Source organism: Gouania willdenowi, chromosome 3 (genome assembly GCF_900634775.1).
Source record: "Gouania willdenowi chromosome 3, fGouWil2.1, whole genome shotgun sequence".
Lineage (NCBI taxonomy): Eukaryota > Metazoa > Chordata > Actinopteri > Blenniiformes > Gobiesocidae > Gouania > Gouania willdenowi.
The window spans coordinates 36,811,866-36,835,185 of record NC_041046.1 but is presented as its reverse complement, the minus strand read 5'-3'; the positions used below and the strand labels follow the sequence as shown (position 1 = coordinate 36,835,185).

The following is a 23,320-nucleotide window of genomic DNA, read 5'->3' as shown; positions in this document are numbered from 1 at the left end:
AGAAAGTCGCTGAAAGACATTTTGACAATGCTCCAATGTAATATTCTGACTTCATTCCAATCAGTGTCGAATATTGTAAATGTTTCCACTGCTCTGACCCAATGATACATACAGTATATATGGACCAACTTAGGCTTTAAAAGGTGTGTGCTTGATACCAAAACACAAGCAGAAAATAAATCAACGATGAATAATGAACTAATGATAGTTTTGTCCACCTTTAAAAGACCTTTATAAGACTTTATAAGAGCAGCCCTCCAGCGCCATGTTTGGACACTCTTTGTTTAGATGACAGCGCCACGTGTTCCCCAAGGTGACCGTCAGCCACTTATGGTGGAAAACAGTGTGATTCATCAGAGATGGCCGCCTTCTTCTACTGCTCCGTGATCCAGGTCTGACGCTCAAGGGCCCATTATCGGCACTGGAATAGGGGTCGGCATAAGCACCCTGACTAATGTGCAGCTGCAGCACCACGTGAAACATGAGCTACAGTGGCCAAACTTTCAACCAGAAGGGTCCGTCTTTTACCTCCACATGCTTGAAAATTTTATGTCATAATTCATTTCACAGTTTTCACAGCAGTAGATTTCAAAGAAAAAGTCAAAGGAAGGGTTTTTTTTTTAAGATTATTAATTTTATTATATGTAGGGGTGTGGAAAAAAAAAAAAAAAAACTATTTCACGATATATCGCGATTTTTTGGATGCTGATTTTAAATCGAGTTTTTATTAAAAAAAAAATCAATTTCTTTTTTTATTTAAAAAAAATATATATATTTTTTTTCAATTTTTTTAATCAATATTTTTGTTTTTTGTGCAATATTTCAGTGGTTACAATGCTTTCAATGTGTTGTAATGGTTACTTGTTGCACTTTATTTTATGATGGCAGTGTGTAACACTGCATTTTCTTTTTTTCAGTGAAAATGTGCAAATACACTAATAATAAGTAATAAATAGGATGTTTTGTAGCAAATAGTTTTGACTCAATTTGTCCTCTGAATGATCAATATCTTCTGATGAACATATACAGCAACTTGATTTTTCATCTCTACGTTTAATTTTGATATTAACTGGGTAGAATATCGCAATAATATCGTATCGTGACCCAAGTATCGTATTGCAATGTCCTTGCCAATACTCACCCCTAATTATATGTCAATTGTTTTTAAATAATGAGTTATTCATATAGATTGGATCATTTAACAAAAGTGGCAGTAATAATGAAATGAAACCCACTCCAATAAAATTGTACACATGTATACAAACTATGTATAACAAATAAATCATGGTCCTTCCAGATCCAAAGTCCCCCAGAAGGTTTACGTCACAATTTCAACTCTGACATATCTACAGCTTACAACTTAAGTAATCTCATTCAAACCTAAACTGAGATAAACTAAAATTGTCATCACGTTGGTCGTACACCGCCATGATTGTTGTGCTAATAGGGGATGAAACTGAAAATCTGTACCTGTCTTTCCTCTGGGCTCACATCACTGTGATTGACTACCTTGATCTGAGTGAATGAAACACAAAACGAGCCACAACCGATCACGTAATGCTGGACAGTAACAAATCCTACACACAACTTAAGCTTATCTCAGTTATGTAAAAGTCATGTCACTTAATTGTATTCAGGCAGCCACTTCCTGGTAACTGTACTTCAATGAAAATGGATTTTCAGTTTCGACAAACATGAAAACAAAATATAGAACAAGACTTTGCATGGAGAACAATTTAAAGGCAGGGTAGGTAATTTTCAAAAACTAGAATGATTTTGAAAGTAGCACCCCCACCCCTCTAAAGCGACGCCCCTCACTCACATGCACGTGCACCAGTGCTCCAGAAGCGGACCTAAGCTCATTGCTTGTATTGTGTAGAAACTACGTCATCTCATGTCTCATTCAGCGGTAAGTAAACACTAAACTTTATCATTAAATATGTTAAGAAACTTCACTAAAAACTCAATTTTAACTCTGTGACCGGTGACGCGCTTTGAGTGTGGGCTATTGCACGAGAGGGGTCGAGAACAAGCAGGGAGACAAAGAGAAGTGATTCTTTAAAAAAAAAATTAACCTTTTTTCAGTGGTCGAAGTTTTTACAGGTTATAGCTGCTACAGATTATGGATTTTCTTCGTTCCTTTTTCAGAACACATAAGATCTTAATTTCTGTCAGGACATAAAGAAAACTTCAACCAAAAACTTAAAAAGTCAATCTGGAGAAAAGTACCTACCCTACCTTTAAGATTTAAGATCATTGCAGAGTTCTGTGCATCCTCTCAACCTCACTCTTCTCGGGTGATGAATGTGCGGCATTACTGGTATATGTTCAATCAACAAATGTTTGGTAGATTTATTTTTCCAAAAAAAGGAAATTGTTAATGAAAATGCCAGTAGGATACTTAATTCAATAAATCACGTGATATTTCTGAAAAAGATGTTTTATTGTGTCCTTACAAAAAAAGTTATTATTATACATTATTACTCAACAGGTTAAATGTTTGAAGGGGTACGGGACTGTGGAAAGTTGAGGAACCACTGCTGTAGACAGATTCTATAAAAGCTCAGAATTGGGTGTTTTTGTATTTGTTGGATTTGTATGTTTTTGGGGTCTTTTTTGTGTAGAGTTGTTGTCATTTAGTCGTTCTTCATCATTTTGAATATGAAAATGATATTCTGTGTTTTGGAGGGCCACAAAAAAATTGAGGGAGGGCTGCATGTGTACCCCGGGCCGCCAGTTGCCTGCATATGTGGCTTATTATAGCTCTCCACCTTACCTTAAACAAACACGTTTAACATCCACTTCACAACACTTACACTACAGACTTCACGGACTTCCACATTTCATAATTTAACATTCACTCAGTTTACGCTCTCTGTTATGTAAGTCAACTTCATTTTGTCTAAAACACATCCATTTCTCATCAAAGAAACATTCATTGCAAGGCTTTAAATACATGCACTGACCTTTCTTCTGCAGTGATATATCTCACACACACACACACACACTTACACACAGGAGTCTAAATGTATCCTGGATATTATGAACAAATCCATGGGTTGAAAATATAAAACTTAAATGGAGAAGTTTTCTAGCATGCACTTTCCTTTATTCTCTTACACAAATAGCTAACATTGTTGTGTTTATCTCGTCAGATTGTGAAAATCTTTTCTTTCCTTCACGGTTTGTTATTAATAAATAAATAGTAAATATTCTTTGAGGGTGGTGGATTTCCACAAAGTTGGGAAATGATTCACTAAATGACTACGCGCCAACTTGTGAAACATCCATGTTGAATTCCCACGGCTGATGGCGTTCTTTGGTCTGCCTGTGTGCACGCTGCCCACAGTGAACACAAAGCTGTGATCTGTGGTCACCGTGCCAAAACCAGTGACTGAGGCACGGCAGAGGAGCGGCTCAGGCCGTCTGGCCAGATGAAAAGGCTTTGAGATGGCACGACTCAACGCGAGGAAAAATGCAGACGTAGCAATAAGAATGTGACCCACTGAACAAGTAAATGCTAACTAATTGTAATTCAAATACCAATATCTAAAACAAGTGGTGTGATTCTCAAACTGTCAAATTACATTTTTCAAAAACGTTTAACTTTTGCTTCTACAACAGATTCTGATTAAACTAAATTAAATTAAATTATTTTAAAAAGGAACCACATAGTACATCTATAAAAGTGCCCAGTATGGTTTATGAAAATAAAGTACTATCAACTTCCAAGCTAAAATACAATGAGGAGTGATTTAGTCTGACAAGGTCTTATGTTGTTCACTGACACCTAGTGACCGGGGGTTACGTGATATGCATATGTTAGAGGAATTAATTCTGTTTTTTTTTTTTTTTTGTTGGATTGAAATGATTATTGCTCGTTGAAATATTGTGATATATTGCAGAATCGATTTATTCTTACACCCTTAATTCTGAGTTTAGTAGCTACCTAAATTAGTTGCCTTAGATAGTTACTATTTATGAATAATAAATGGTTTATCAATCATTCGTATCATGGTAACCTGGTCTAACAGAGTTTTACTTTGAAAATGTTTCAATGCTTACCTTCCTTTTTACTAATAATGACCACCTGTTTAAATCTTGTACATTTAACTGAACCAATCACTATAAAAACTAGGTGACTTTTGTCTTTCAGGTGTTACTGAAACAACAGAAAGACATGTTCAGTTCACAGGTTTCACAAGAGGTCTAATGCAGCCATTAAAGAGTGTTCTTTGATATACACAGAACATCAACACGTGTATTGTTCATTAGTTGAAGCAACATGATTTGAAGTAATAGAAGGATCCGACAGAAGCCGAGCACTTTCTCCACTACTTATCCTTCAGGTATTTCTGTCCTTATCCAGATTACAGTGAAATCCTGATAAGACCTGGACAATCCTAAGCTATCCAGGCCTCTGGGGTAGCAATCATTGAAACCTTCATTTCTTCTTCTCCCAGTTAGAGTACTGGAAGCTCACACATCAAGTAGGACAAAAAATGCTGAAAAGCATGTGAATCATCAGGTTATTATTATTCTTAATATTACTAGGGATTTTCTGATACATTTTCTCTTTTAGAAAGAAGCAATTTGAGATAAAATCTAACTTAATGACACTTTTTTTAGGCTACAAAACAGTCAGTAAAGCTAAGAGTTGAGCTGAAGGAGTTTAAGAGGTCCGAGTTGGACACCGTCTGGTTCAGTGACACAGCAGCCAACTATAATCTCATGGGAACCCTCCTTTAGCCCCTCCTACTGCAGACTCTACCCAAATGCATGACAACCACACAAACAACTTCCTACGCACGCAAGAGGAAGAGACCACTGGTCTACAATGACACATACCAGTACAATAACTTCATTCAAGTCTGTGTCCTAAAGACGACAACCTGTGTGGGTTCCACCATCAGCAGCAGTTTATTTGCCATTAAAATATCAAAAGTGGACCTTTGGGACTCTTCAGATGACTGGGACGGCATTACATATTCACTGGGCTCCCCCTCCTCTTCTTTACCTGCTAAAACAGGAGCCCTGATGTCACCCTTGCATGAGGGATTAGTGAGTGACACGAGCTGCGGCTTGGCATACAAACTACACTTGATTTAAACACACACAGACACTGACTGAGGATGACTGCATGCCAACACACAGAAATGGGGGACTGGTGTGAGCATTAGGCAAAAACACCCAATGTATTTGGAAAACTAGTGAGCGGGAAAACACACTTGGTTATAAAATGCATGTATTTTTACATTTAATCTGAAGTCCTGTTTTTCATTGAATCTGATCGATTTACTATCATTAACATCCGATTAGTAGCCCAGCCCGATATTATCATAAAACATATAACCGCTTAACCTCTCATCTTTTTAATGTGTCAACTACAAACCCCGATGAGACGTTTATTCTTTCATTATTTGATGTTGTGCAGCTGTTGTTGGATGATCTTAGATATTTTAAATAACCTCACATACATGCTTTTAAACTACAGGAAGACATTGGAGCACAATGATACATATGTAACTTGTACGTATTAGGGATGTAAGGATATATCCTAAATCGGCTAAAAATTGATGGAAATAAGAGGTGATTTAAACTGATACAGCACAGTACACGCACACACACGCACGCATTATGTAAATTCAATTCAAGGAAGCAAACTATCATTAGATTTTTATTTTATGTTTTTAAAAAACGTGTTTTTGTTCAGCTTTGCAAGGTGATAAATGAAGAAATGGGCAGTTTATTTTGGTTTATGAGCTCAAACAGTTCAAATGGTTTGTAAGAAGGTTATAAGAAGAAAATCTATTAGTTAAGTTATTGACAATTTAATTAAAGAGAAGTAGAATCTGTAATTTAACTAATCTGTTTTTTTTCTTCTCCAAAATATAATTTCTATATATTTAAATTTAAAGGAGTTAAGTGCATCATTACAACCCAATCTTTGATTTGCGGTTGCTTTTCTTTTTTTAATCTGGATTTTAATCAAATCGTTGGTAGTGTGTATCCTTTCTATAGTATGTAAGAATCATGCTTGTACGTACCCTACTTATACATATGTAGATATATACAGTTTCTTCTTGTTTGTTTTGTTTTTCTTTGTATTCCATGTTTTGCTTTTATTGTTTTGATGTTGCTTTTGTCGTGAAGTTTGAGACAGAAAATAAAGGAAAGTAGCTGAAAAAAATCCATAAGCATGCAGAGAACAAGGACAATCTATGGGTCTTGGTTCTAATGAATGAATGAATAAAATCTTGAGCCTTCATCTGTGAGGTAGAAGTACTTCCTAAATACTAATACACCACCGTGCTGCCTATGGCCACTTCACCATCTTTATATTCTGCAGCAAATGAGCAACATACTTCAAGGGGAGCTTGAAACAGGTCAAACATGTACAATAATTTCAGTATTCCACCCTCAACCAGTCCATCATCATAACTGCAGCGAAATATATATTTACATTACAAGCTGTGTGGTCTCCAACTCAACTCTTGGTGAGTAAGATGAGTCAAGTGTGAAAGGACAGTTTGTTGGATTACTCTCTGGCAAAGGCTTCCAGTTTTCCTTTGGGTGTCGGATGACTGGCAGTAACTAAACTAAATACATGATGCAACACTTATTGATGTGATGCAACTCTGATAGAATGGCATTTTGAAAAGGATATGAGTATTATATAACAATAAACAGACAGTAACGCAAAATACAAAAACGATGGCTTATAAATGTGTTCACTTGTGAATAGTCATTAGTAGAGCCCACTAGGGAAGGGTTACTTTTTCTATATAAGTTTGCCGGTTGTGTTTGAAGGTGTAGTTATAACAGTTGACCAGAAAAGAATGTCTCCCAGCCAGTGTAACAGGTCCATAAATGGCATAAGGGCTCAACCATAGAACTCCTTCAACTGCGCACGACTCAGTCTCATTATTTGTTCTTTACATGTGTGTCAGCTATAGAAAAGAATACATGCTTTGCTCTTTGCGGTTTGGGTTTGGTCAAATTATCCTTTTGGAATTTGTTTTCAACCGTTTGTTGCCCAATAACTAAACAGGAAACAGACTAGACTTTAACTTTCAAAGTACATTACATTCTAAATCGAAGTGGACTAATAAGATTCATCTGCATACATAAATAAATATTCTTACATTATACAAATGCAATAATATGAAAGCATTTATAAAAATATACAATCTAAAATTTGGACTATATGATATCTCTATACAAGTTTGTATCAGTGAATTTATCTGATCACATTTACACCATGCATATATTGAAGCTATTTTTAAAGAAACAAATTAACCAATTACAAAACAGAGGTATAAAAGGTCCAATGTCCCCCTAATGTCACCTGTTTTAAAGCAGAAATTCACCCTCTTTGTAATTCGACATGTTGGAAGCATACTTGGGGCTTTGTGTGGAGCTTCCTTTTTATATCTGCATATCTTGTCACAAGTTAACCCTACATGTTTTGTTGTAAATAAACTAATTTGTTTTCTATTTAATTGTGACCGTCTGTGTGGAGTTTCCATGTTCTCAAGCAGATTTTCGCAGGATAATCCAGTTTCATTCCATCACCAATTATGTATGTTAAGTTAATTGAAGTCTCTAAATTGCCTGTAGGGATAGCTGGGAGTAGTTATTGATTGTTTGACCTGTGATTGACTGGTGCCCTAATCAGGGTGTACCTGGACACCCTGGAAAGTGCCTGTTTGGAGGAGGAGATGAGCAAAAGCAGACCCTCGCGACCCTAAACAGGAATTACAAGGGAGGAAGATGAATGAATGAATGACCTTTCTAAGCACCAAAATGGCTCAGGATTCAAGCAAATTTGACAGGAACCCAATTGGGATGTCTAGACAACTTTTTCAGACCATCCAAAACTAACAGCTTCTGTAGAACGTTCTAAAGGTGCAGTGGTCGGTATCAACCAATGATAGTCATTGGAAGAAATGGGCGACAATATGCTGGAGTACACACTGCATCATTGTGCAGGTGCCTATGAACCTCGTCAACAACTAGAAATGCCAACAAAGAATGAATCAGTGTTGGATCTGACCTATGAACAATAAATAACGGCTTCTTTTGAAGATTCAAGTTGAGCAATATACTACTGTTTTATGGTAACAATAGAAAACCTGTTCAGGATTAAAATACTTATTTCAAGGCCTGGACTTGGCTATATTTCGAAATGTTAATCCAGTGGAGAACCAAGGATGTGTTGGACATACATGCTTGATCTATGAAGGCCAGACTTTTCTACTTTCTCCTTCATGGACTTCATGGAATTGGTATAAACATCTGGGTGCCAGATACCTCAAACCGTTTGCTTCATAGAAGCACTGCTGACTCAAGGTGGCAGTGAGTAGTTGAATGAGTCTCTTGCGTGTCAATAATCTGCTGTCCTGCTCATCTAAATCCAGCAAGGCTCTTGTCTTCTTAGGACTTCTTCAGTAAAGAGAATCAGCAGAAAGCTCTGTGTCTGCTTGTGTCCATTGTGTAGAAGTTGGGGATTAGCCACCACACGTTTGAACTAGTTGATGTATGTCCAAATCTATAAAGGTTTTTAAAAACTCCCACAGGACTAGCAGTTCTTTCTTGATAAAAGTAAACAATCTTTCATTGGTTCATTCTGGCAGAACAGATGCTAGTGTGATGGAGGGTGAATATGCTCATTGGACTTTGGTAACCAGATGTTTGTATCATGACATTGGTAACGTGATAGCGTATTGGGCATGGTTACAGGAGTCTACGATCACCAAATATCAATGCAAAGGAGATTAAAAACACGCTGTTGGACTGATACTGGGATAGAATGTAAGATAGATGACTCAAATGAACTCAGGCTTTGGAGGAACAATGATAATGTGTTCAGTACATGATGTGCTTAGGTGAGAGAGACTGCACGTTACATTACGTTTGTGTCTAGGTTTATTCACCCTATAATAGGTAAGAGAGATGCTACAAAACAATTACAAAATAGCTCACCAAGCATTTAAATCCAAGAAAGTGGGCAACAACAAAAAATAGCCATGTTCAAGAACACAAGTAGCCTAGCATTCTTGACCGGCAACGATTGTTTGATAAAGTTCTTGGCATCTAGTCATTTTTACACTTTTTCAGAGTTTCAGAGCTTTTGATGTCAGTTGCAAAACTCAATCACTCAATGTTAGTATTTGGAAGTGTACCCTTTACTGGTTGGTTACTGCTTTACAGTACTGTTTTAATGCTTCATTACTAAACCATAATTATATGTCTAAGCTCATTTTGTCTTAGTGTCTGGTACATAAAACAGGATGTGAAACACACATTAGCAGCACAACACAGTGATCCTTAAAGATGCTCTTGGCCTAGTTTAGAAAGTGCAGGGAAGGACCAATCAAAGGAACTTAATAATAGTCCACCGGTGGACCCAGACCAGCTCACATCCACATTCCTGTGAGTGTCTGATACAGAGCAGTGGGCCTTGCTACTAAGTAAACACTTGTAGTGCCTTGCTTTGGAGGAATACCATTTCAGTAATGTCATGAAACTATCACATGCAGACCTTCTGATACCAAACTCTTTGAATGCAGCCTTACTTGTTACGACTATTTCAAATACAACGGTAGGTTCTGTTTCCCAAGTACAAACAGCCAAATGACACCCCACGAGCGAACAAGCTCTCTGAGATGAAGAGACCCTCTATGTCAGCACCCACTGTGACAACGACTTTCATTACATTATCCTAATTCAATTTTATGGCACTGCTGGGCACAGTTTCATTACCTCAAGTATCATAGCATCCTGCTGTTTTAAGAGCAGAAAGCTTCCATGATGGGGAAAAAAAAACAACACATAAAAGTCATAATAAAGCATTTGACCCTGAACTCTTGGACATGTCAAGTTACAAACAACAGTGATAAGCTCTAGAGCTGCTCAAACGTCAATCAGCAGGCTGTGGGTTTTCCCGTGGCCTCATCACGCCTCCTATCAACTGCTGCTTGTGTGAAAAAAGGGAGATAAATGACATGGCACACCACTCGTAGTGCCTTAGTGAACAGTCTGAGACTAGTTAGGAACTACAAGAACACTTGATCTGAATTTGCTTGTGATGCATCTTTGTTAATTGGGTTTTTGTAATTCTAATATATTAGTTTCTATTTATATAATTTAGAATTACATGTAAGGCAATTTCATGCTCTATTTCTTTTTAAGTGTATATCAACGTTGAAGTTAATCCACATGAACACAGGTAGTTTGTACTACAGCTCCTTCTTGAGTTTTAAAACATATTTTTGCTTAAAAACGATAAGAAAAGTGCATTATGTGAAATGATGAATATTTAGCATTTTCAATTTCCAATCAAATAAATTCCATATAAAGCACTAACCTAATCCAACAGGTTAGGTGGAATGATCCTTGAGGGAAGCAGATTAGATGTTTGAAAAATTAGCAGGTAACGACTTTATGAGCAAACGACTCAGAGGTAAAACTACTGATTAACCTCTTCCATGCTTTGTAATGCACCCAACGATAACAACTTCAATGTTAACACACAGATAATAGTTAGTCCATCCATCCTTTTTCCAACCTTCTTTCTCTTTTTCAGGGTCACGGAGTCTGTTGGTGCTTAAATTAATTAGTCTTTGATCATTGAGCTATTTCCCCCTGGGATAAATAAAGTATATCTGATTCTGATCAAAAGTATTACAGTAGGGTCATTCCATGTCATTTCACAAATGGCCCACGCACGGACTTTGGTCTCAGAAAATTCAAAATTTTTAACTAATTGTTTCGTGATAATTCAATAGGCACGCAGTACATTTTAAGTTTGATCAGATGAATACTTTTTGAGATATGGCCAAGTTATTGAGGAGGGGTATGTGTCCAATGTCGTGCGTCATTTTTTTTTCTATTTTCAGCTTCTAATATCTGAGGAACTACATCACATAGGAAACTGAAACTTGGTATAGTAATACAGCTTCACCTACTCTCTCAGAATATACAAAAAGATCTGCTATATAACCCCAACAAACTTTTTTCCAATTTTGAGGGACTGGCATGTCCACCAGATATGATGTATAGCAGATCTTTTTGTGTATTCTGAAATACTAGGTGGAGTTGTAGTAGTACACCAACTTATAGTTTCCTATGTGGTGTAATTTCTTAGATATCGGAAGCTGAAAATGGAAAAAAAAAAAACAACTAAATTGTCCCTATCCTAAAAAGTATTAATCCATCAAACTAAAAATGTACAGTGTGCCATTTCAGTTATTAAAGAACTGTGTGGAGTTCTCCTATTTTTTATATATTGGTGTATGTTTTGTTTTGATTTATCACCAACCAAAAGCCCTGTATTTATGTTGAGGAATTACAGCATTTTTCTGTATTTTATTTGGGGTGGATTAATCTATCAAAATATAGGGCGTGACGTGTGTTACCCGCGTATGTGTTTACTTGTCGGATTTCATTTGTTCGGATGTCGCTGTTTTGACTGGTGAGTTAATGTGTAGATGTTAAACCTGTGTTAACGACCTTAAATGTTCATGTGTGTGGTTTATACAGTCGATATTATGTCCGTGTTTTTAATGTTTTGGGTGTGTTTGTTTTATGTTGTGTCTGTTGATTACCTGGCTGGCAAACGACACGGTTACTCTGCTAATAATAGTTAGCGTTGCATGGAATCAAAACTGTTAAAAGACAGCAATCCAATGTCCGAGCTTGAGTGACACACTTTTCACCAGTTAAGCACACCCTTTATGGTGAGAGTTAGTGGATTAAAGGTAGTTAGTCCAATAAAACCGTACAAGAACAATTGGTGAAAAATTCAGAATTTTTTTAGACTGAAGTGCGTGAGATGTCCTAAAACTTAGTTGAAATGACCCAGTAAGAAAGTTGTGGGTTTCCATCTTTGGCATACTGTGTGGAGTTTGAGTGTAGGTGCTTGGGTTCACTCTCAGTCTACAATAATGTATGTTGGATTCATTGATGTAGCAAAAATAAACAGGGAGAGGCATTGTTTCCATTACCACTATGCATTTGTGAAGTGACGGACTTGTGACATGTTCGTGGGTGTACCACACCTTTAGTTGATGACCCTGAAGAGAACATGTGGCAGAAAATACTGTGGATAGATGAGTGTACCAAATCAGTGGCTGCTGAATCTATATCTGCAACTGAGAGTCAGTGTGCAACGTATAAAGCTGAAAAGTGTTCTCATGCGTCCCCCAAATTTCCATCCATTCATTTTCCAACCAGAGACTCTAATGAACCTAACAGAAAACCCACACAAGCAAGGGGAAAACATGCAAACTCCACACAAAAAGGACTACTCCATGTCAGGGCTTGAACCCAAGACCTTCTTTCTCTAACCACTACACCGAATGTCCCATCTTCCAAATGTTTCATTGTACATGTATGGAAAAAAAAGTGTGATCTCATTCAGTCAGCAGATGTTAGCTTAGCACGGCAGCAGGAAACAAAATGAGAAAATGATAGTCTGGGTGCATCAAAAGGTAAGAAAAACTAATCTATCAACACCTTTGACAGCACCTAATAAACCATTTTCTGTTTTGTTTGTTTCAACCATGAATTTATAGCAGCGGAACTTTGCCCCAGTGAGATTCAAACTGCTCAGAAAGGCAAGGCGCCAGGGGGCTAGCGTCATGCTTTGAGTTATAAAAGACCACTGTACATATACACATGACATCCTCGATAGACGAGGCTCTTCATTCGATCCCTACAGCTGCTGTGAAGACAGAAGCCGACAGCTAAAACCCCAAAGTCAGGGGCACAGAGAAAGAGTCCTGTAAAATAATAAATCATGTGACAATAAAAACAGCTGTTGCCTGAACGGAGATGAATGTAGTAATGTTTACACATACAGAAAAAAAAAAAACTTTTTTATAGGACAAGGAATGAAAAATAGAAATTTAATAAAACTTTAATAGCTAACTGAAATGGTCTTAGAAAAAGAGGCGATATAGATTAATTCATTACCATGTTAAACCTTTGCCCTGCACTGGAATACATTAGCCAATGACTCTAAACTGGGACTAAATACACACACAGGCTACACACGACTGGCCAGAGGGAGCACATACAGTAATAGACAAAGCTGACAAATGTAAAGATTCACCAGGTAAATACTGTATCATTTACATCTTTAAAAACTGCACACAAGTTGTTGGGTTGAGAGGGTTTTAGTCAGCAGCAGCACGTGAATTTTGCTTACACACTAGAAAAGCAATATTGGGTGTGTTCTGTCATTAGTGAAGGAAGACGATTAAAAGAGAGAAAAAGTAAGGCAGGGGTGTCAAACTCTTTTTAGTTCAAATATGGACCACAGTGTGGGCCACGGATTATGGGGTGAAAACAGGAGAAATTTAACATTATTGTGTTCGCACTTCTACATATAAAATGATATAATATGTAAGACACTTACATATCAAAGCGATAAATGACAAATATCAGTGGTTGAAGGATCTTCATTTAAAATTCTGTAATTTGGATTTTTATTTTACAAGAATGCAGTTTTTTTTTTTTGACAATGTGCGATTAAAAATGACTCCAAATACTGTGGGGTTTCATTGAATTTGTGAATTTGGACAGACTGATATTTACAACTGATTATTTTTAATACCACAACAAAATGGTTATCGTGTTTTTCTGTAATTTTTATGAGATACTTTAGAGCAGCGATTTTCAACCGGTGGGTCACGGAACTTTACTGGGTGGGTTGCGCACAGTTTGGTCAAAAATAAATACATTCTTCTCTCATGTTGGACTTGTATTTTATTTTGAAAGAAACTATTCTTTTGACAGGCTTGCTGTGAAATGCATGTTGCACAGGCAAATATAGCGATTTATGTTTTAAAAAATATCATGTGTGTTTTCAACAACTATTTTTTAAAACTATATTTGGTTGGTTGAGTTCTAAAAGTGGGTTGTGATTTAAGGACTGTGGCAAAATGTGGGTCCCAGGGTCAGACGGGTTGAGAACCCCTACTGGATTGGGCCCCCGGCCTTGAGTTTGACCCACGTGATGTAAGGCAAGAGCTGCGGGCCAAGAAAATTCTGCCCACAGCTTGATTTTACTGGAAAAAATGAATAATGAGATAGTTTAGTTCCTTATATCTGTACTGTAACTTGTGATTTTACAAATATACAAAATATCTTTAGCAGAAGCCACCAAAAATTCTATGAGGACAACATCTTCCAAATAAAAATAAAAAAATATCAAAGTGTTTATTGACTTAAACTCAAGGAAGCACTTTAATAGTTAGGAGTATAACTAAATGGAAGGGGGATAAACCGCATGATATCTATTTTTTGCACCATTTCTGCCACATGTAAAAGTGTTAAAAACTGCACAATATTGTTGGATTTGCCTTTGTTTTCTCTTTCTAGTTGAGCACACTTGATATCAAATGGTCGTAGGTATTATGATGTAAAGTAATCCCACCCCTGATATGGAAGCAAGATGGCATTACTTCCAAAATACATGCAGTTAAAGCACCTTTTATGTCCATTTAGGCTTATTCCATTGAGTAGAGAGGAGCTGGATTTCTCTTGAGTAGGGGACGATGGGACTGCAAATGTCAAGGCCAGATAAACAGTGCCGTGGTGTGCTGAGCCCCACCCCACCCCCAATACACAAAAGCACACTACCACCACACGACCTTGTACTTGAGTCTTATCATCACCAGAGCAGCCCAGATGGTAACGTGCCCTTGACAAAGACTCATATCTCACTCCCAAACTTCTATTCTATTCTCACACTGTTGGTGCCTGGACAAGCTCCCACTCAGGCATTTAAAACACTGAGCAAAGATACGGCACATTGCTTTGACGTGAATTGTGTGATAAACTTACAGTATGTTTTGTGCTTAACAACAGCCAATTAAAAGTTATATACTTTGGATAGAAAAAGACATTTACACCGGGACCAAAGGAAAGAAATACCGGTAGTAGTAGTAGTAGTAAAGTAAGGACAAAGTTATGATTAAGACATTATACGGATTAACTAATATGTAATTTTTCATAATACTGTCAATTAGGGCTGGGCAATATATCGAGAATCAAGATATATGGAGTTATCCATTTTGGCAATGTAGAAAATGACATCTATATTTTTTATTACTTGTTTTTATTTATACAATCACACAGTACAAATACCAGATAAGTAGTTAATATTATTCATAAAGTACATTCCAACACTTTCCTTCTTTACAATTTTTCCATATCTCTGAGATATACAGTATTTTTATAGCTTATTTTGTATTAAAATACTCATTTTAGGAGTCGCTGCTTTCACTACTTTTCAGAACAGCATAAAAAGCACAGTTAGATGTATTGCTGAGTGTGTCCTAACCCAGACCTTCCCCTAAACAAGCCTCACTGCAGACCTCACTCACAGGTGCTGTCCCTTATAGGAGAAAAAGCCAAAAGTGGCAAATATTGTGCAGCTATTATGTTAATAAATGTGCCTGTGTGGCATTTTCCATCAGAACATTTAACCCAGAATTCTGGTGAGACTTTATAGAGTTCAAATTATCATGATTTATAATATCGAGATATGAGTTTTGGTCTATATGACCCAGCCCTACTTTCAATATTTAGTGTTAAATTGTACTTAACTTTAATATTTTTCTGAGGTCAGGGACAGAAATCATGGAAACAACATTCTGAAACAGAAATCACTCCATATTGTTAAATATACTCACCTACATGTTTTAAGAAAAAAATCACATATTGTGACAATATTTTTTCCAAATAAAATGAGTAGTTGAATGTGTAGCAAGTGTTTAAATGAGAGAAACAGACGGACATGACAAATCTCACGCAAAATCTCACAAAACTTGAGGGTATGTTTTTTTTTTTCATTTCTGAAACATAGAAAAATGAAATTGTTATCGATATTTTGGAAGGACTTATGGATGCTTAGTTTGTCAATGACTACATCAAAATAGGAAAAAAATTAAATGAAACAGAATTGTTAGAACAAAAAGCACCTAAAGCAATGCATGATTTTAGAGGTTAAAAAAGGAAAGAATGGGATGACAATGTCATTGTGTAGCTGTGCACAAAAACCTTGTAATCAGGAATGACTTTGGTCACCCCTTGTCTATAAAAAAAAGTTTTATTTATTATCCAACTACGGTTGTAACAGTAATTTTTTTTTTCAAAGAGAATGAGACATTTTTCATCTTTTTTCCTGGGGTGAGTAAACAGCCTCACAAGTGTATGGTGCAACACTTGTGTAATAAAGTCTAGAATTACATAATGTGGATTGGTAAAAAAAAAAAGAGTTAGTGGAGGAAATGAAAAGCTTAGTGATGGTTTTTTTTCCCCGTAAAACCAAACAAAACAATGCAGGTTATGATGTGAAGTGTTTATAAATCAATTACAATAGAAAAGTCCAATGTGGAAAAGGGAAGATCTAGGGATCTTCGATATTAGCTTTTTGCCGATATTGTCTAACACTACATTTTTTATTTCTGATATTAACTGATACTGATATATACATAGACCCCTCCCCACCAATCTAACTTTAGGTCACATAATGTATATCTGAATTGAATTAACAGGTTATGGCCATTTTTTCATGTGATGTACAAAAGAAAAATATTTCTTATTCAACTTTAGTTATGGAAAAAGTGCCATATTCTGTTCTATTATATCCTTTTTCCACATCGCTGGAAAAAACAATACCGATGTCAACCAATATCACATTTTATGGCTAATATCGGCCGATAATATCGCCCATAATCACGTCAATGTTCTGCTTTTGTTACTTCCCACACAGCCTTTGACAGATCGTGTTTTTCCCTTCATACGTAGACAATATGAAAGCGGTGACGAAAGCCTTATAACATAGGGTCAGTGCTGGCATGATGAATACGGATCATTTATTTAAGAAGAAATCTGCAGTGCTATGTCATAACATCACCAGCTTTATATTTTACACCACTAGTAATGAATGCATCCAGTGTTTCCCCATACATTTATTTATATTGGCACCCCCCCCCCCCCCAGGCCTGTACATTATTATTTAATATATACATGAAATAGTTCAAGTTACACACATTTAGTATTTTATTTTATATTGTTGTGCATTGTTGGAATGTCACTGCTAAATAAATATTGTCTTTTTTTTTTTTTTAAATTGATTTATTTTTTGAAGAATTCATATAAATTTATGCAATTGTAATGATCTTTTTAGTTATGATAGTAACATGCAGAGCCATGAATGCTACGGTACTAATAAATGGCATAATCATTTCTTTCAGTGTTTTGTTTTCGGCTTTGCTTTTCTCATTTTTCCTCTTCCTAGTTATTATCAATACCTCTCAGTACAAATATGTGGGCAAACAAGTCCAGAAGGTAAAACAGCTCAAACTCAATGTTATATAAACCTGTGCCTGCATAAATTAGGGATGTCCCGATACAACTTTTTCACTTCCGATGCGATACCGATATTGCAGTCTTGATTATTGACCGATACTGATATCAGCATGAATCATACATAGTTTCATTACTTTTTTTTGTAATGTGGAATGTTAGAAAAGTCTTGATCAAGTGATGTTACTCAAACAGAGAACAATAGTCAGCAACAGTAGGGATGAGAAAAACTCACCCATTTATTATTAACCAATTGGTTACATACATTTTAACCTTCAACATAATATCTACTGTATTCTACAATTGAATGAAATAAATAAATTATCAGAGTGCTAATTTCGGAGATTGTATATGCAGTACGATAAAATCCGATATTAATTTTCTGGCTGATATCGGACTGACATCAATATCAAATCGGGACACCCCTAATATAAATGTAGCTGTAAACTCAACATGTGCATAAACATTAACTCATGATGTTGGTAGTGTTAGCCAAACTTATTTTATTTAAGTTTTATTTTAATTCGAGTTTATTTCTAACTCCTTGTTTTTCAGTCTTTTTGGCATGTGTGCATGTACCACATTCCCCCCAGCACGAACTCTGGTCCTGTGGGAAACACTGGCATCCCAACAGGCTGATGATGAAAGGATGATTTTGGAGCCGAGCTGCTATTACATAACTTTATGTTTTGCTGCAGAGAATGCTGAGGTGTTGTCTGGGCAAATTGGTGAACTACCACTCAGTTATTTACAAAGTGTTCTTTTAATGTATTTGACTATCGTTTCAGTATGTTTTATTGTTTGTGAACTCTTCCTTACTGACAAGTGGAGGCCATAGCACCCTGCACACAAAGTTAGAGTCACTGAATTATTACAAAATCAAATTTTGCTCCTCACTGACAAGACCAGAGAGGATGTTTACAGATGACACCTCACTGAATGGGGATTAACAATTTCCAGCTGAAGAAGATTGTGTACCATTAGTGTAACTCAATCAGGGGACTAATTCAATCAAAGACACAGTGTGCGTCTTGACGTTGGGGGCATCTGTCACACTGACTTCTCACTGCACGCTGCCGTGACATTTGGCTACAAAATTCAGCTTGACAAGAGATTCTCCGAATAGCCGGCGGTCTTTACGCGGAATTATACACAACAATATTCACTGGGTCACACTTTTAGTGCGTCAGCCTTGTGCTTGCCTACAGATGAACATCTAAACGGTTAGTTTCATCTGAAATCGCTTCAGTTTGTGCTTTTTTTTCTAGTTCGGTATAAATCGAGAAAGCATTCTACGCTCAAGGTCTGCAGCGACCAATCAATAGGGGGCACAGTTCAGAAAATATCCTTAAGCTTGCTTAAGATGTGACAATCAGATAGAAGCATTGTGTAGTCCATATATATTAATAAATCCAAGATCATTTGCTAAAAAAAAAAAAAAAACTCATGCATTGCATTGTGGGATGTGGATTTCTGTAGACAATAATAGAGTTATAGATCTACATGAAAGTAGAACAGACTAAATATTACCTACGCCTATCGAGATTCAAGATAGTTTTTTTTATTTTGGCGATATAGAAAATTACAATATCGCCTATAGCAATATTTTTTTTATTGCTTATTTAAATTTTGTATTATAATACTTGTTTTAAGAATCGCTGCTTTTACTACTTCTCAGAACAACATGCAAAGCAGAGTTAGATAGATTTCTGAGTGCCATCCTAACCCAGACCTTCCCCTAAACAAACCACTATACAGAACTCACTCACACGTGCTGTCCCTTACAGGAGAAAAAGCCAAAAGTGGCACATGTTGTGTAGCTGTTTGTGTTGATAAATAAGCCTGTGTAGAATTTTGTATCAGAAAATTGAGTTAGAAATATCAGCATTTACATCGTATATTGCTAATTTGAGAAAAAATAAAGATATGGGTTTTGGCTCATATTGCCCAGCACTAATATTACCTAATAATGTTCAACACCTGCAAACAGATTGTCTTTCGAAACAATTTAATTCTACAGTTTTCAATTCTTCCTTTAAAAGCTGCTGAACACACAAAAAAACATTTATCAGAATTTATTTTAAATGATAATAGTAAGCTCCATTATTGATCAACAGTTAGCAACCATCATTTGCTTGAAAAATGATGTAAATGTAGAAATTTCTACATTTACAAGTTGGCTTTGATCTCCAGAGTAAACACTAGTTTTGCACATTGCATTGTGGGAAGTGAAGTCCCGTAGAGGGATGCATAGCAGTGTTTTACCTTCATTCATACCGTGATTTTGTGTGTTTTTGTCAAACAGTGATTCGCTTGACACCACTTTTGTCGTAGTTTGTTCCCAGAATTCCCCCTGATATCGGATTCAGATCTTCCCGTGTACACCCCAAAATAAATTGCCTCTTAAGGACCATAAAAATGCCAGAAAAATGTTGAGAAATCACGCGTCTTTTGGGAGAAAACACTAAAAATCTCAGGTATAAATGAAGGAAAAACACGTCTATGGATCCGTCTACGGGACTTCACATCCCACAATGCAATTCACCAAGCGAGTATGTACAGTGGAAATCAAAACCAACTTTCAAGATGAAATTTCAACATTTACATAATTTTTCAAGCAAATGACTGTTGCTAATTGTTGATCTATAATGGGGCTTATTATTATTAGCAATTAAACAATGTCTGATAAATGTTTGTTTTTTTTGTCTGCAGCAGCATTAAAAGGAAGAATCAAAAACTGTAGAATTACATTATATTTATTATATATAAATAATATATTGTTTCAAAAGACAATCTGTTTGCATGTGTTGAACATTAATAGGTAACATTTACTTAATGTTCTACCTTCATGTAGATCTATAACTTGATGTAAAGTCCTTGTAACCATTGCACTGTGCTATGATGCCAGTGGGATTATTTGCGGCCAACTGAATATTTTTAGCACAAGCACCGCCTTTAAGCGTGGTACGAAATTTTAATTTGTAATTATTATTATGCATGTGCAGGTGTAATCTCCAACACAATTAAAAATGTCAAATGAGGGCAGAGACACCTAGATTAGACCCGTTTAAGTGGGTTCCATTTGGTTAGATTAAGTGTTATTATTTGTGGCCCAGTTCACAAATAGGGCTGTTATGTGTTGCACATAGGAAGCATATCAAGATTAAACTTTTAATACAGGAAAATCATATGAACACAAACGACTATGATCGTATGGGGCCATGTATGAATGCTCGAAAGAGATCTTTTGCAGCATTCCTCGTTTCATCTGCGTTACATTATCTCATGCTTCGGCTAAGGTAATAAAATAAAGTTTAAATTACGTTAAATTGGGAATAAAACAGAGGCATTGAATACATCAGGTAATAATCTCAACAGGAGTTTGTTTTAGTCTAAAAAGATCACAGAGAAAAACCAGTTTGGTATGAAGGGCCCGTGCCCCTGTGAACTCCCCAAGGAATATGTATGTGGCATATTTCCTCTGAGATATAAAAAGAATAATCTGGGATAAACATCGTGAACGGACAAAGCAGCGTGAGGCCGTTTGCGTTTCGTAGTCAAACAGTTGCAAGCCTTTTTGGTCCCGTTACAAATCTACTGAATAATTTAGACCAGACATGGGCAACTGGTGGGGCCCCTTGGCCTAATTTTCTGTGGCCCCCAAAGTAAAAACACAAGACATACAAGAAAAACATACAAAACTATATATAAAAAAAAAAAAATTACTACAAAAACACAAAATGAAAAGAAAAACACACACCACTAATCAAAAAAAAAAAAAAAAACATGCAAAATGACACAAATTGCACAAAGGAACAACAAAGATACATGAATTTCCCCCCAAAACACACGACATCTACAAGTACATGCAAAAATAATAGAAAAACACAGAAAATGACAACAAAAAATACTCCAAAAACAAAAACACACAAAATGACAATAAATTTACAAAAAATGACTATAACAAAAATACACTAACCGTTCGTTTTTTCATGTATGCCCAGATTGTTTATTATTCTAAACTACAAGTCAAACTCAAGGCTCGGGGGCCAAATTCGGCCCTTTGGAGCATCTAATCCGGCCCACAGGAGAAAATAAAATAACAGAGAAAACATAAATCATATCAACTAATTCACTTGTTGAAATCTCAGTGCCTCCAAACACACAAATGCATGAACAATTCACAATATTTGTAGGGCTCACAGTTTGTCCATGTTTATATCACATGACGGCAGCCATTTTTATTCTTTAAACTCTCAATTTTTTCTAAAATCTGGCAATTTTCCTTAATGTATTCTTGAAATTCGGCCCCTGAACTAAAATAAGTTGGAAACCCTCGTTCTGAATTCTGATATGATGAATGTTCATCAAGTGGCCCTTGGATCAGAAAAAAAATCACATTTTGGTGATAAAAGTTTACCATCAAATGCCTTATTTACTCGTTCTGTTAATGGTACCAATACATGCGTATAAAACACACTGAGGCCCTGTGTGTGTGTGTCCCTCACCTTGCAGTTAGGCGCTTTCAGGGGTATTCCAGAGGCAGGATTTCCTTGATGCTGAGTGGTGTTAGTCTGCTGGGGTGAGTGGGAATCCTCTGACTCTTTTCCACTGTGGTAGACCACCCTATCAGAGATATGAATACTTGAAGCACAGCCCATGCTTCAGCCCACTTCAGCCTCTAGTCTTTTTTTTTCTTCTTCTTCTTTCCTTCTTGCACAAGTGCTTCACTTTGAGGCTACAGGAGTGTCATCAGTCTTTTTAGGGTTTCTTAGGTCCACACTTCCTGTAAAGGTTTAGGGTTTTAAAAAAAATAATAGTAATAATAATAATATAGGGATAAATATATATCATCTAGGCCACATTAAAGCCAGTTATGCATTTTCCCTCAGACAAGGCATGAATATATGTGTTACCCCCACCACCACTACCCCCTGACCAGGAAGCTGATTTCCTCCCTGTTGTTCACATGAAGTTAATTGGAAGTCTTTAATCAAAGCAGCAGTAAAATGTGATCCTGGATCCTTTCAAATCTCTATCTGCAGTGATCTCCATGAATGATTTCTAGTTCTATATCCCTCCTCTTCTTCTTCTCATCGTACCACCACATCACCATTTCCCACCAACTTAGTATATTAGTAGGCCCAACGCGTGCAGCTTCAAGTGCCCTTCCTCCCTCTTCATGCAACACTTTTATCCATGATTTCGTGTTTCCATGAGCACTTTGAAGTCTTTTTGATGCCAATGGCACCCCCCTCCCTCCCACCCCCTCCTCCCCTTTCCCCCCTCTGTCTTTAGCGACCTTGTTGTCCACTTGAGCTCAAGAAGGCACGGGCCACAAACCGGTTCTCACGACACTTTGCTTTCGGTGCCCGGTTCATCATCAACAGGCTGAAATATCCACACAGTGCTGTGTTACCAACCCACAGCGGCACATAGTGACACAGCGGCCCCACACACGAACACACGCAGTCAACCACTGATTTCTTGCTGGATGTCTTGCGGTCTCCATTCAGACATCCGCTGGCCCGGTTGAGGATGATCCGAGGAGGAGGACCAGACCCCGGCCGCGTTTTACAAGCAGCGGGCTCCTCTCATGGTGGTTCAGAGGGGTTCTAAAGAGGAGGTATAGCGGCTGTCAGGCTGCAGTGAGTGAAGGTACCAGCACCTCTGGAGAAGTGCAGCCGCCCCGAGAGAGAGAGAGAAAAAAAAAAAAAAACCTTCAGAGAGGGAGAGAGAAAAAAAAAGACACGCCGCTCCGCGTCCACAAGTTTCGGGTGTGAAATCGGGGACAAGGCAGGATTGTGTCCGGCAGCGGGAGGAAGGAGCTCAGGGACGAGCAGCGGAGGAAGGAGCTACATAACCGCTGACTGAATGTTTGTCTTTTCTCTGCCTTTTCTCAGCGTTTGCCCTTCCAATTCTTCAGCACTGCTTGACA

The 23,320-nt window shown here is 37.0% G+C and overlaps 1 protein-coding gene across 1 annotated transcript in view; it reads right to left on the bottom strand.

Moving 5' to 3' along the window:
- Window positions 1–22,614, bottom strand: part of pde8a (phosphodiesterase 8A) — a 71,770-nt gene extending 49,156 nt beyond the window's left edge. The window contains exon 1 of the mRNA XM_028436954.1: window positions 21,891–22,614. Within this exon, the coding sequence (XP_028292755.1) occupies window positions 21,891–22,043 (153 nt within the window). The 5' untranslated portion in view covers window positions 22,044–22,614. The remainder of the gene's footprint in view (window positions 1–21,890) is intronic.
- Between the last annotated feature and the right edge of the window lie 706 nt (window positions 22,615–23,320).